The sequence below is a fragment of the Convolutriloba macropyga genome, chromosome 8 (assembly GCF_964194025.1).
Source record: "Convolutriloba macropyga chromosome 8, txConMacr16.3, whole genome shotgun sequence".
NCBI lineage: Eukaryota > Metazoa > Xenacoelomorpha > Acoela > Convolutidae > Convolutriloba > Convolutriloba macropyga.
In genome coordinates, this window is record NC_134475.1 from 20321891 (window position 1) to 20334916 (window position 13026).

A 13026-nucleotide genomic window follows, 5' to 3' on the forward strand; every position below is an offset into this window, starting at 1 on the left:
TTCAGTATATAGCGAATAGGTTCCTTTCGTCAAATTTAACTTCTATTCATCAATCAGATGTCCCATCGAATTTCGTGTATTTCAAGAAATAACATATATATTGATATTATGTGCCACTGTTGTTTCGTTTTTCTGAACGTTTATTGAATGGCCATTTTTTGCGTTTCTTTTTCTCTTCCTTCAGAACAATCGCGTAATAACAGATCCCAATGGTTTTTAAATGTGGCCCAAGTAAACTTATTTAATCTTTCAGTATAAATCCTTCAACTGAAATAGCAGAAATAACAACTGAATTAAAAATACATATTCAGATGATAGGTATTGATTTTAATGGTAGCAAAGGTTTGTGTTTTCGCAAATCGTTTGTAATTTTTTGAGTTTCTCTTTAGTTTGTTTCTATGGCATAGTCTGACCACAGACGGGTGCTTTTGGTTTTGTAATGACTTTTTAGTAATTTATCAAGGATTTTTTTATTAAAAACCAATGTTTTTTAAGATTTTTGAATTTTCTTGGTGCAAAAAATGTTGATTAATTTTTAAGTTTCGCCTCACTGTTCGTTCTTTTTGTCGGCTTGTTACCTAGTCTCGTTAAGAAAACTTTTCATCTGCTGTATAGTTAGTAAAAGGTAAACTTGTGTAGTTAAGGTTTTATCTGACTGCATTTTGACGTTGTTACCAGGTGCTTTTAAATTTAGATATTCATTTTTTGCCGCCAAAATTTTGTTGGTGCTATTTTTTTTCTAGTCTCTTCAATGTCAGGTCACGTTGGTGCTGTAATGAAGCATGGCATTAGTAATTCAATTAGTAGATAGAATGTGTAACGATTGTTTTAAACTCAAACATCTATTTTTGTTATCTCTTGATTTGGTTGACATTTTAGTCAAAAATGTAGATGAGCTCGGGTCGGAACATCATGTGCGAACGCACATTAACGAGCCGCCTTGTTCACCAATAGCTACATTTGGGTACCTCAGTTCACACAACGAACTGTACATTTTAATTTTATAAGAGCCATTACAATTGGTATGATGACATTGGATCTTTCTATCATTTCACAGGACAAGACAATTGACACATGTCCCCTACGTTAACAAAACTACCTGCATAGTCTGTGCATGTATTTGGTAGAATAGTAACCGACGAATATCAAGAAGCAAATCTTACCTTGCTCTCAGGAGTGGGTTCTGTGAGTAGACTGACAATGATGATGAGCACAATAGTGAAGAGGAACAAGACAGTGGCGAAGTACATGTAGTGGAAATTTGCCACAATTCCAGGTCGAGTATCCTCCTGTCCACAATTGGGAGAGCGGTACACCATGTCCAGTACCATCCGGATACTCCCGATCACGAACCCGGCAACCAGGCCCCAAAAAGCACCCTGCAACCAAAAAACCACACCTTACAAGGGTGGTTAAACCTGGATTGTTTAGCTCTCGACTCAGTTACAAAGAGCAATACTCATTAAAAAGATAATGCCAATGGAATGAACATAGCCGGCAGATTGCCGGAATAGCTGCGAAAGAATAGACCTGCGTGCCATATAATAGAGATAGAAACAGATACAGATCTAAATTGGAAAAAAAATCGACGCCGCTAAAAAAAAAAACTAGGTAAAAACATTCAGCGATAAATTAATAATGCTTGTTAAAATTCATTCCGCAGAAGCCTCTTATTAGGGACCTTTAATGCACAAATGAGTTCCTTTGACCTTAAACAAATTCCAATTAAACTTAAGTTTTAAAGTGCAAAAGTCATTTTATTGAGTGAGGTAAGTCACGTATGATCAAAATCTAATCACGCAAATATCCTAAAAACTTTTGCTAAAGCGAGTGAGAAATGACGTCACGCGCGCAAATGCCGTTAGTGAGAGGAAGAAGTCATTCAGAAAATTTGACTTTTTCAGCTTTGCTGTGTGAACAAATGTAAAACGAAAAAAGAGCGTCAGACGACGAAACAAAAAAACATAGCAGGACAAGTCCTGAAATACAATTCAAAGAATTGAATGAAAAACTCAGACGCACTCTACCTGAAAAGCAGATCAATTGAACAATTCCAGCCAGAACACAAATAAAATCATCTCAAAAAAATGAGAAATTAAAAGAATCAAAACTAAACAAAATATACTCATTGCTAAAACTCGAAGCTTTCAAACCTAAGGCAAAATTTTTTCCCTTTAAAAATACCTATTTCAAAAATATGTTCAAAATCAAATTTTGTTTCTGAAATCGGTCCAGTATTATATCTGCAAGACCTGAAAAATATTAATTGGCCCTTGAAGATCGATGATTAACTCGAAAATGACCAAAAAAAAATGTAAGAAAAAAAAGAAATCAATTGCAAATTATCTGAAAATGTTGCTGAAAATCCAGACACAAATATCTTCAGAATCACTTCTATGTCTCTAGAGGCTATCCAGTAACCCAATTCCAAGCTTTAAAAAACTCATTGGCTCATAGACCGATAGGCAATACTTTCTACAATAACTTCAAAAAATAGAAATTCGTTCTATTAAAATGTTGAAAGCCATTCAATTGCCCCCTAGCATTTAATAATTATTTAATAACATACTATCAAACACTGGATCAGGTTAACTGTCTACTGAGACAAGAAAAAAAAATACAAACGTTTTGAAAAAACTTGAAAAAAATTGCAAATTTTATCAAAAAACGTCCAAAAGTCGAAAGGTTAAATTGTTGAAAACTAATCCATTGAAACTAAAAATCATGCAGTAAATTTTATCAAAACGTGGAATAGGTTTTCTCGCATTTGAGAAAGGACGAATATCAAAAACTGACAAAAACTTAAGGAAACCTTAAAAAAATTGCAGATTTTATAAAAAAAAAAATGCTAAAATTCGAGACACTAAAATGTTAAAAACCATTCCATTGTTACTAGAAACTATGAAGTGCCCTATTAACAAACCTCAAAGGAGATTGCCTGGTCCTTGAAGCTGGAAAAACTGAAAAAAAGACGAAAAATTTCAAAAACCTGAAAAAAATGCGAATTTTGTCAAAAAATTGCTAAAATTAGTGATATTCAAAAATAGAAACCTATTCCATGGCAACTAAAAAAATGTCAGTAACTTATCATCCAACCGCTATTGAGATTTTATGGCCCCTGGGTTTCAAAAAACTTGAATAATGACAATAAATGTCAAAAAAATATGAAAAAATTGCAAGCTTTGTCAAAAAATGCTAAAATTCATGATGGCAAAAAGTTGAAGACCATTCCATTACCACTAGAAACTATGCACTAATCTATTATCAAACCCATTATCAAACTCTAGAGGAGGTTTCTTGGCACCTAGGGCTAAAAAAACTCAAAAAATGACAAAAATTTTCAAAAAACCTGAAAAAAATTGCAAAAATTAGTATCCTTTCGCGGGTTTGTGTTTGTAGTACCAAAACTTATAGCTCATAAAATGGTCATAACAAGCAATTTTGTGTCGCAAGCGACCTTAATCAACTCTTAAAAACTTCAACCTAACACTAATCAAACAAAGAAACTCAAAAAAATCACAAAAACATGAAAAATTGCACCAATTTGAGCACAAAAACTCCTAAAAATGACCTTTTAACCTTAAATTAAGTCCATCCCAGCAGCTGCACCACTATTAGCACTTGAAGGACAACTAAAGCCCACTTTGGGCCTCTAATGAAACTTAATGCCCGCTGGGCTTTACCTGTTTATCCCGTTTTGAACGATCAAAGTCATTGAAAAATGTGTGAACACATCTTAAAAAAAAAAACACAGCGCACCAATACAATTCAAATTCTTTGAATTGTAAAAAACCAAGAGCACCGCAATATAGCTACGCTCAGCTTGCAGCTTCGCAGCTATAATAAACGTTAATTTTAGTGTCCCAATGGAATCATTTTTTTCAGAGGGCAACTTACAAGGTGCTCAGAAACTCTCTATGACGAGTAATTACCGGCTAAGTGGAACTTGCTCTTCATCATGATTTCGTTTAGATGCCCTTCCAACCGTTTATATTTTCCACCGTCAACGAATATTCAGATACGTTGGAATCAACAAATGGAAGCCATTAGTTACCTGTTCGTTGGCTCTCTTCCAGAATATGGCGACCAAATAGACAGCCGCCACAGGAGGAGAAAGATCGGCAGCCATGCTCTGGATATATATGTACAGTTGGCCACCTTGCATATTCTGGATCATAGGCACCCAAGCAACACTAACCACCACCATGAATAGCACAAACACTCTGCAAAAACATGCAACATTTGGGTAACAATCATTCAGCAGAGCAGCTTTTTAGAATCAAAATTTATTTTCTCAGAGCCTTGACTAGGTCGCAATGATCTCTCAGATTAAAAATATACTGCACAGCCAATCCCATCCAGCAGTAAAAAGACGGCATTCAACTAGTATCCCAGCCCACTATGGCAGAAAGCTGCCAGAAAATCATTTTAGTTTTAATTTGAAACGGAAACCCTAATTCGATGTTAAATTTTTGCATGTCTGACTACTTTACGTTGACAGACATATTTTACAATAAAGCTTCTTATAATTTAAAATTTAATAATTCTAAAAAACATAGCCGTCAGATTGCCGGAAAATAGCCGCCGTTGACGCGCTTGATGCACATCGGGATTGAAACAGAAAAAGAAAAAAAGAAGAGATAAATTGACCAATTTTTTTTCAGTGACAAAAAGTGTTCTAATTTGGCGTGCAGTTTCAGTCGGATTCTAAAACTATAATTAATTCATCTTCTTAACTGAAAACTAAAAAATTAATGCCAATGTCAGCTAGCAAACACCCTGAAGAACTTTGATAACCTAATTCTCAATGACTTAATGACCGGGCTTTATCAGTTTATCTCGTCTCTTTTGATTTTGATCTTTTGACTTTGATAACCTAATTCTCAATGACTTAATGACCGGGCTTTATCAGTTTATCTCGTCTCTTTTGACAGTCACTTTGACAGATGTAACTTTTGTATAGCTTAACTCTTTATTTTTACAGTTAAATGTAGCTTTTTTAAAAAAAGTGTACAGCACCTGATTATAGTATTATTTGTTTTACTGTACATCCTGTTAAAGGTAATTCAAGTCTTTTATTACTACTACTACTACTTCTACTACTAAAATAATCTAACAAAAAATAATTCATTGCTAAAACTCTTGAAGTTTTTATCCTGAATACCGGAAAGGACACAAATCAATATAATCATTAACTCAAGCACAGACCTTGAAAGAGATTTATTGGGCACTAAAGGTAGATAAACTTGAGAAAAATGACAAATGCTTAAAAAAATGAAGCGTGAACTATTAAAAAAGTTTCTAAACTTCGCAGAAATATTTAAAATTATTTTTTGTTTCTGAAGCTCTGCAGGAATTAAAAAGTTTTGTTGGCCAGTAAAGATCTTCAAACTCAAAAATTGACAAAAGTATCAAAAAATTTATAAACAATTGCAAATTTTAACTAAATCTTGCAAAAATTCGTGATCTTAAAAAATTGAAAACCATTTCTTTACCCCTAGCAAACTTGCAGTAACATAATATCAAACCGAAAGGAAGTTGACCGGCGGCTGATGAGAAACGAGAAAAAATTTTAGCAAAACTTGAAAAAACAGCCAATTTTATCAAAAAATTGCCAAACTTCGTGACATTAAAATGTTGAAATCTAGTTCATTTCCACTAGAAACAATGAAGTAATCTATTATCAAACTCCAGAGGAAATTCATTGGCCCTTGAGCCTGGAGAAACGTTATGACAAAAATTTTCGAAATGATTGAAAAAAAACTGCAAACTTTATCAAAAAATTGCTAAAATTTCTGATAGTGTAGAAAAAAATTTAAATAACATATATTTTTTAAAAAATTGAATTAATCGCTAATATTATTTATCTTAGAATGTTAAAACAGTTCCCTTACCACTAGAAACTATGCATTAATCTATCTTAAGACACTAGAGGAGGTTCCTTGACATCTAGGGCTGAAAATACTCAAGCAATGACAAAAACTTTCAAAAAATAGTACAAATTAGTATAAATTTGCATGTTTATGTTTGGAGTGCGAAACATATAGCTCTTAAAATGGTCATAAAAGGTAACTATGTCTTGCAAAAGACCTTTATCAACTTTTACAAACCTCAATTTTAGACTGCTCAGAATTATGCTGCAACAAACAAAAAAAAACCGCGAAAATTGCAACATTTTGGACTCAAAAACTCCTAAAAATGACCTTTTAGCCTTGAATTACGGCCTTCCCAGTAGCTTCACCACTTTAAGCACTTGAAGAACTACTAAATGCGGCTACGGGCCTCTAATAAAACTTGATGTATGTTTATCCCGTTTTGAAAGCTCGAAGTCATGAAAATAGGTGTGAAAACATCTTAAAGAACACAGGGCACCAAAAAAGGAGAGCGCCTAGATAAAAGCCGTTGCTAGACTGACGGCGGCTATTAATAGTCCATTCAAAACTTCTTACTTTCCAACCACCATCATTTCGAAGTTGGACAAGACAGAGGAATGGACTTTGGATGTCAGTTGTCTGGATCCACTGGGAGATGCAGACTCACTGTCAATATACGTATTGGTCCCACACTTACTTCTGTTGCGTATGGCAGCCTGAAGTCAAGTTGTACAATCATATTAGCACTATTTCCGTGCATTTCCTTGGTACACATAACAATCAATGCGGAAACACAAGTTTATTCACACTTATAAAAACAAAAATTTGTTTACAAGAGGACAAAGCAACAGCTACCGTTATTGAATCAAACAAAATTGAGGAAGCTCAATTATAAGTTTGATGAAAAAATTTAATAATCTATAAATGGTTTTCATCTAGTTAACATTTATGTAGTTAAATAGTCCTACCACCGCACACATTGACTTCCTTTTAATTATTTTTCGTTATTCTTTGCCAGAAAGACTCTTTGCTATAAAATGTGTTTGTCAAAGTCAGGTTTTATACAGCTATCTCTACATCACAAACATAATAAGTATCTTATCCTTAAAAGTCCCGACTTTAAAACATCAAAATCTCGATTTGTTGAGACAATCAACACACGTTTGAATGTTACCTGAAAATTTTTAATGAAACAACCAAAACAAAACAGAACATGATCTACACCATTTTCATTCAAACCGCTTGAAGTGTACTTGGAAATGAAATAGCCCCAAAACGTTCACTAGCTTCTTTCGTTAATTATAAAAAAAGAAGGGCATGTAAGCTAAAAAGAAATCAATGCTCCTAAGTTGAAAACTTATGGATGTAAAAGCGGTAAAAAACAATCTTAAAAATGATTTTTAGCATTTCGAATGACACAAGATTTAGAATATTCATTGTGACTGTAAAAACGACAGAGGCTAAAAATTATTTGCTGCAATTTTTGAGTCAAAATTTTGCATTGTTTCAAAATAAAAAGCACCCGAATTTTATGAATAACTATTCTTTTCTAGTATCAATTATTCAATTACTCTGATGAATTGCGCAAATAAGTTTGCAAGAGAACCCTTACCTGTAATAATAGTTCTTTATTCTTTTGTTAAAGACAACTGAAAAAGTTCCATAAAAATTTTTAAAAATCTCCAGGTCTGTTAATCATGAGCAAAAACAACCAGATTCACCTTTTATCGGCATTTCTAGTGAGTGAGTGACAATTTGTCTTCACACAATTTCTTCATTTGCAATTATCATTTTCAAAATCTGTACGGCCTCAGCAGGTCAGAACTAAACAATAGTTTTAATATTGAGAATAACAGCTCAATAAAATTATGCTGCCTCTGATTATACATCTGATTCGATGTTATCAATTTTTTTTAAAAAAAATTGCTTCCTGTTTCTATCCTGATTTTTGTTTTCGCTCCCATATTGTTTTCATTAGCGGAAATGGGTTGAGAATAGCGAGCAGAGCATTCACTATTTCAACAATTTTCAAGCAAGCATTTTTCCTTGATGTCATCATTCATTTCCTTTTTCTTCTATCATTACGTCGCATATCGGTATTTAGAGTTTAAGAAAATAATACAGAAACAGTATCGGAGCCTTTGACACCACTGTCCAATCTGCTTTTCAAAGTTAAAATGAGCGCCATTCTTGGTTAACATCTTAGTTCAAAAACTTTAATTTTTCAACGATTTCACGACTGTAAATAACTTCCTGTCATATTGAACAAACAAGGGATCTTTTCAACAATTGCGCGCCTTTAGTGCCTAGTAGAAGATCGCTCCTCTTCTGTGCCATAGTTCATCACAATATTACTTGCCCTAGAGTTCAGATAGCCAAACATCAGTTTAAGCGGAATTGCGGACCAGGAAAGCCGAATTGTTCAGGGCCATGCCTCAGTGTGATGTAATCTGGAAATCGTGGGTCAAGTTATTGTGGCGAAGCAGCGCCAGTCTGAAATTCTTTTCCATTTGTATTCCAATTCGGCTAATTGCCATAGCAAACCATTTTATTTTATTCCATTCAGTTGAACACATTATGCACATGCGTGGAAAGTTATTAGCTGTCTCTGATTGGTTAATAAATCGCTTGCTTAAATTCTATTCAAGAATAGCCCCCTCATTTACAAAAGGGGGCAATTGTTGAAAAGATCCAGGTGAAAAGATGGTAGTTTGCACAGCCTAAACATAAACCGACTAATGTCGGAAGAATTGCACTCGAACGACAGGCGGGTGGAAAAACATTCGACCCCGCCGGGATTCGAACCATTGGCCTCCCGCTCCATAACCAGTTGCACTCCCCCTCGCCTATCAGTCCCTTATTTTTGCTTTGCTGCAATCAATTTTATATTAGCAACAAGATTTAGTGAGCACATAGATCACTCAAAAAATTAAGAGCGAAAGCGTGAAAAAATTACTTGAGAAGTCAAAGAATGTTCTAGAAGAAAAGCTCAAAATGGTTAAGCGAAAAATTTGTATTAAAAGACCAACATGTTTACAATAATTGCTATGAACTTCGTTCAAGAGCTATTAAAAAGTTCAGAGAATCCGTCACATTATATACGAAAATAAAGGAATGAAAACATCAATTAAGGAAGTTTGTAACCAATTTAGGTAAAATGAAGTTCCGAAGAAGATTAAATGATTCAAATCGAAGTTAAATGAAGCTCAAATTTTGTCAGGGCGCCTTTAGTTGTATATCATTACCTTTATTTTGCCGTAAATGTCGATGGTGAATAATGTGGAGGCACTGTTGAATATGGAGGTCAGATCGGACATAAGAGCGGCAAGCATCACAGCCAACATGGCTCCACGTAAACCTAAAATTAACGCACTAGTCAGTCACCCAATCCGGGTTATAACTGGCTCCAGATAAAACGCTACAAAATTTACTAATTTTCTAGGCAAACCAGGAAAAATTCCAGGGATAACTCAAAAAACTTATTAGAAAATAATCTAGAAAAATCAACACAAAACTATTATTTGAAAAAAAACATACCCGGCAGATTGCCGGAAAATAGCCGCCGTTGATTCCAATAAGCATGATTGGGATTGAAATAACAGAAGATATTGAAAAAAAAAGATTTTTGTACAAAAACATTTTTTTAAGTCCGATTTATTTTGATGGCATTTCGTAGTTCAACATACTTCTGTTTCTTAGAGAGAGGCTACAGGGGCTACTATCAATAACAATAAGCATTAGAGAGAAGTAACTAATACTTATAGGAACGACGTTCAAATAGCGGGCATCTAAAATTGGGCTTTATGGGTTTAAACCGTTTCTATTTCTGACTTCAATTTTTTATACTGACTCTGTTCATTTTGAATTGCTTTGCTGAGCAACTGATGTTCAAATTCACTTTTAGCAGAATGAGAGAAGAGAGAAACTAGCCTAGAGAAGTCAAAAAGATTTCACGCAAAATGTTGAAAAGGCGGCAAAATGAGGTAAAGCGAAACATTTTTTTATTCGACGAAGTAAAAAAAAACATAGCAGGACAAGTCCTGACGTACAATTCAAAGAATTTTCATTGACTAAACAGAAAAACTAAACCTAGAATGGACTATGAGTGAATTCAGAAAACCATTTTAAAAACATCAGAACAAAAAATAAGAAAAAAACAGAAAATCAATATCAAAATGCCGCATGTGAACAAAAAAACTCCTAGCGAGAAATGAAAATTTAATTCAAACAAAAAACTAGTCCTAGAATGGGCTGTGAATGGATTGGAAAAACCAGTTAGAAAAAAATCCGATCCAAAAAATTGAAAAAACAGTAAAAATCTGAGTGAAATTGCCGCATGTGAACAAAAAACCACTACCGAGAAAGCGAATTTTTGTTCAAACACCGTTTTCTCACTCTACTTTAAAATTAGAGCGAAAAAATTCACGCCGCAAAACCACTCGCTTTTTCGCTCCATTTCCTGTTTCGGCGTGACCAAAATCACTACTCCAATTTGACTTCAAAAATCATGAAAATGTGTGAAGAGATCTTAAAAAAAAAAAAAAAACATAGCCGGAAGAATTCCGGAAACGACTCGAAGTAAAAATCTGAATCTGACAAAGTAAAAATTCTCACTAATCAGATGCATCAACAGCATATTACCAATCACCAATCGACAGATAGCGTAACCAATTCACAAAGAAAAGACTGGAGAACTGGAAACTTGACAAAGGAGAAAATCAAAAAAAATTATTCTCTGAAAGTCCAAATAAAATTCTCTACAAAAAGATAACATGCAGTTTCCCATCCATATTTAATAGAAATCAATTAGTTATATATTTGGCTAGATCAATCGCCCACCTAGTACTTGCAGAGAAATGTTAAACAACAAACTAAAAAAGACTATTAAATCTTAAACGAATTAGAATTTTGTATAATTTGTTTAAATGAAAACTGCCCTCCTGCTAAGCCCTCAAGTGCAAATTCATAGTATCGACACCTACAAAATGCTCCTTATTGAGAAAAAGTTGCCAACAAAAAACATTAAATTGGAAGAAGTAGGGAAAAAAACTTAAGAAAAAAGACAAAAATTGGCCAAAATTTGCTCTGATTTACTCGAATTTCTTTAACAAAAACAACTCGAAACTAATATCAATCAAAATGAGAAAACATCCAAAAGAACTAAAACAGCTGACTTCCACTATAAAACTCCCCAAATGATATCAAAGGTTGAAAAAGAATAGAAAGGACATTTAAAACCAAATTGAACAAAAAAAAAAACGAGAAAAAGTAAGGTGTTTTTTAAATTTTACAAGAAAAAAGCCAAATAAAATTATTTTGATCAAAGAGAGCAATGAAGTGATCGCGAAATAATGGACAAGTCATAACAAGCTAAGAAAATGTCTACGATTGAAAAAAAAACGAAAAAGCAAAAAAATTTCAAAAAATGGTTGAAAAATTTTCAATTTTTCTGTCATTTTTCTTCAGAAAAAAATGTTTTATACCAGCAAATATGTAATCAACTTGTATCCCTGATATTCCTTGAGTAACGAGCTTCTATGCGAATTGCACTTAAAGCAGTAAAACAAAACAAAAGGCCGAAATACAATAAATTTCGTCGAAAAATCAGCAAAACTGATCAAAAACCTCCAAATTTGCATAAAACTCAAATTAACTACTTGAAACCTTTCATTCCTATCAGAACGAGCCCAAATCCAATACAAAATCATAATCAAACCTCAAAAACAAGAAAAGTTTCAAAAAACTGCTTTTAAAAGCCGCACGTGAACAAAAAAATTTCGCTCGCTCAGAGAAAATTTTTTCACACATCAATTTCTCGCTCTCTCAAAAACAGCGGTATGAACAAAAAACCACTCTCGTTTCGCTCCGCTGTTCACTTTTGTTCAGCAACTAAATCACTCGAAATTTTTTCACGCGTTTCATTTCCCGCTTCAAAATTCACTCCAATAAAATTGATTAAAAAAAAAAGGACTTCTCCAATACTCCTCTTCGAGTCGTAATAAAAAGACAGCGCCCCAATACAATTCAAATTCTTTGAATTGTAAAAAAAATAGGAGCGCTATAATAGCCGGCTGAGAAGATGAGGGCGGCTATTAAACAAACAGAAGCTCACCAAAAATAGCATAGGAGACCCGAATTTCAAAAACTAAAAAATGGAAAACAGATTTTGCATAATGAATGATCAAAACTTCGCTGAGGTAACCGGCCCACGGTTTCCGGTTTGCATTCCATAGCGCATGAGAGGCATGGCCATGGATAGGAGTCCGCCGGGCTCGCAACCACTTGATGCCTTATAAAAAAAACTTATCTTTCTTTAGTGCGTCGGAATACATTATAAATTGAATATACGTAATGAATTTGCTTCACGATGTTAACGGTTTACAATGCATTAATTCTGAAAGAGTACACGTCTACAATATAACTATTTGCTTGCATGTAAGTCGGCTTACTTTGCGTTCACCACATTTAACGCGAAATTCACATCAGTACAACTAACCAGATGGCATCAGTTCCATCACAAGTTTAGGATATGCAATGTTCGAACAAGAGACAGGACTGCCACAAGCTGCCATGCACTCTGCCTCTGTTGCACATCCCACTTCATTCGGATATAGCGACCGACTGATCATTCCAGGAATCACCAACATAAAAAGAGGCGACAATTTAATCACCCCAGCAAATAGAGTGGCACCCTGCGCATGCGAGAGACTTCTACTCGCGAGAGCCCGCTGAACCATCATCTGGTCAGCGCACCAGTACCAAATAGAAGCCGGAGTCTGGCCAAGCAGGAACCCTAGCCAGGGCATGTCGGGATCGTCCAGACCACGCAGCATTGTGAAAGCCTGGTCGGAAGGCTCGTTACACAAATGGGTTCCGTTTTGCAAACTTTTTAAAGCTGTTGCCGAGTAAGATGTGAAATAGCTATCGTATAGCCCATCAAGGCCCCCGATTTCGTAGAATGCCTAAAAATCCAAAAGTCAAAATTTTCTCAACTTGAAATAAATGAAATGAGCTGCTCTTAGCTTAGAGTAATAGCAAAACAATTTTGTGATATTAGACCATTCGTTCTATGTTCATATTCTTAATCGAAAAATGATCAGTGTCATCGGTTTTCACATGCAAACATTATGAAAGAATTACAGAAAGAGGAAAT

General features: G+C 34.4%; 3 protein-coding genes across 4 annotated transcripts in view; 2 read left to right on the forward strand and 1 right to left on the reverse strand.

The window, feature by feature from the left end:
- Window positions 1-13026, forward strand: part of LOC142344573 (eukaryotic peptide chain release factor subunit 1-like) — a 271614-nt gene that overhangs the window by 108938 nt on the left and 149650 nt on the right. The gene's annotated exons all lie outside the window — the stretch shown is intronic.
- Window positions 1-13026, forward strand: part of LOC142344571 (putative H/ACA ribonucleoprotein complex subunit 4) — a 556150-nt gene that overhangs the window by 108935 nt on the left and 434189 nt on the right. The gene's annotated exons all lie outside the window — the stretch shown is intronic.
- The window catches only part of LOC142344569 (sodium/mannose cotransporter SLC5A10-like), a 262692-nt gene that overhangs the window by 4378 nt on the left and 245288 nt on the right, over window positions 1-13026 (reverse strand). For both annotated transcript variants that reach the window (XM_075396343.1, XM_075396344.1), the window contains exons 6-10: window positions 12370-12835; window positions 9119-9231; window positions 6450-6589; window positions 4055-4223; window positions 1164-1379 (exon numbers count right to left, since the gene is read on the reverse strand). In XM_075396343.1, the coding sequence (XP_075252458.1) occupies window positions 1164-1379; window positions 4055-4223; window positions 6450-6589; window positions 9119-9231; window positions 12370-12835 (1104 nt within the window). The remainder of the gene's footprint in view (window positions 1-1163; window positions 1380-4054; window positions 4224-6449; window positions 6590-9118; window positions 9232-12369; window positions 12836-13026) is intronic.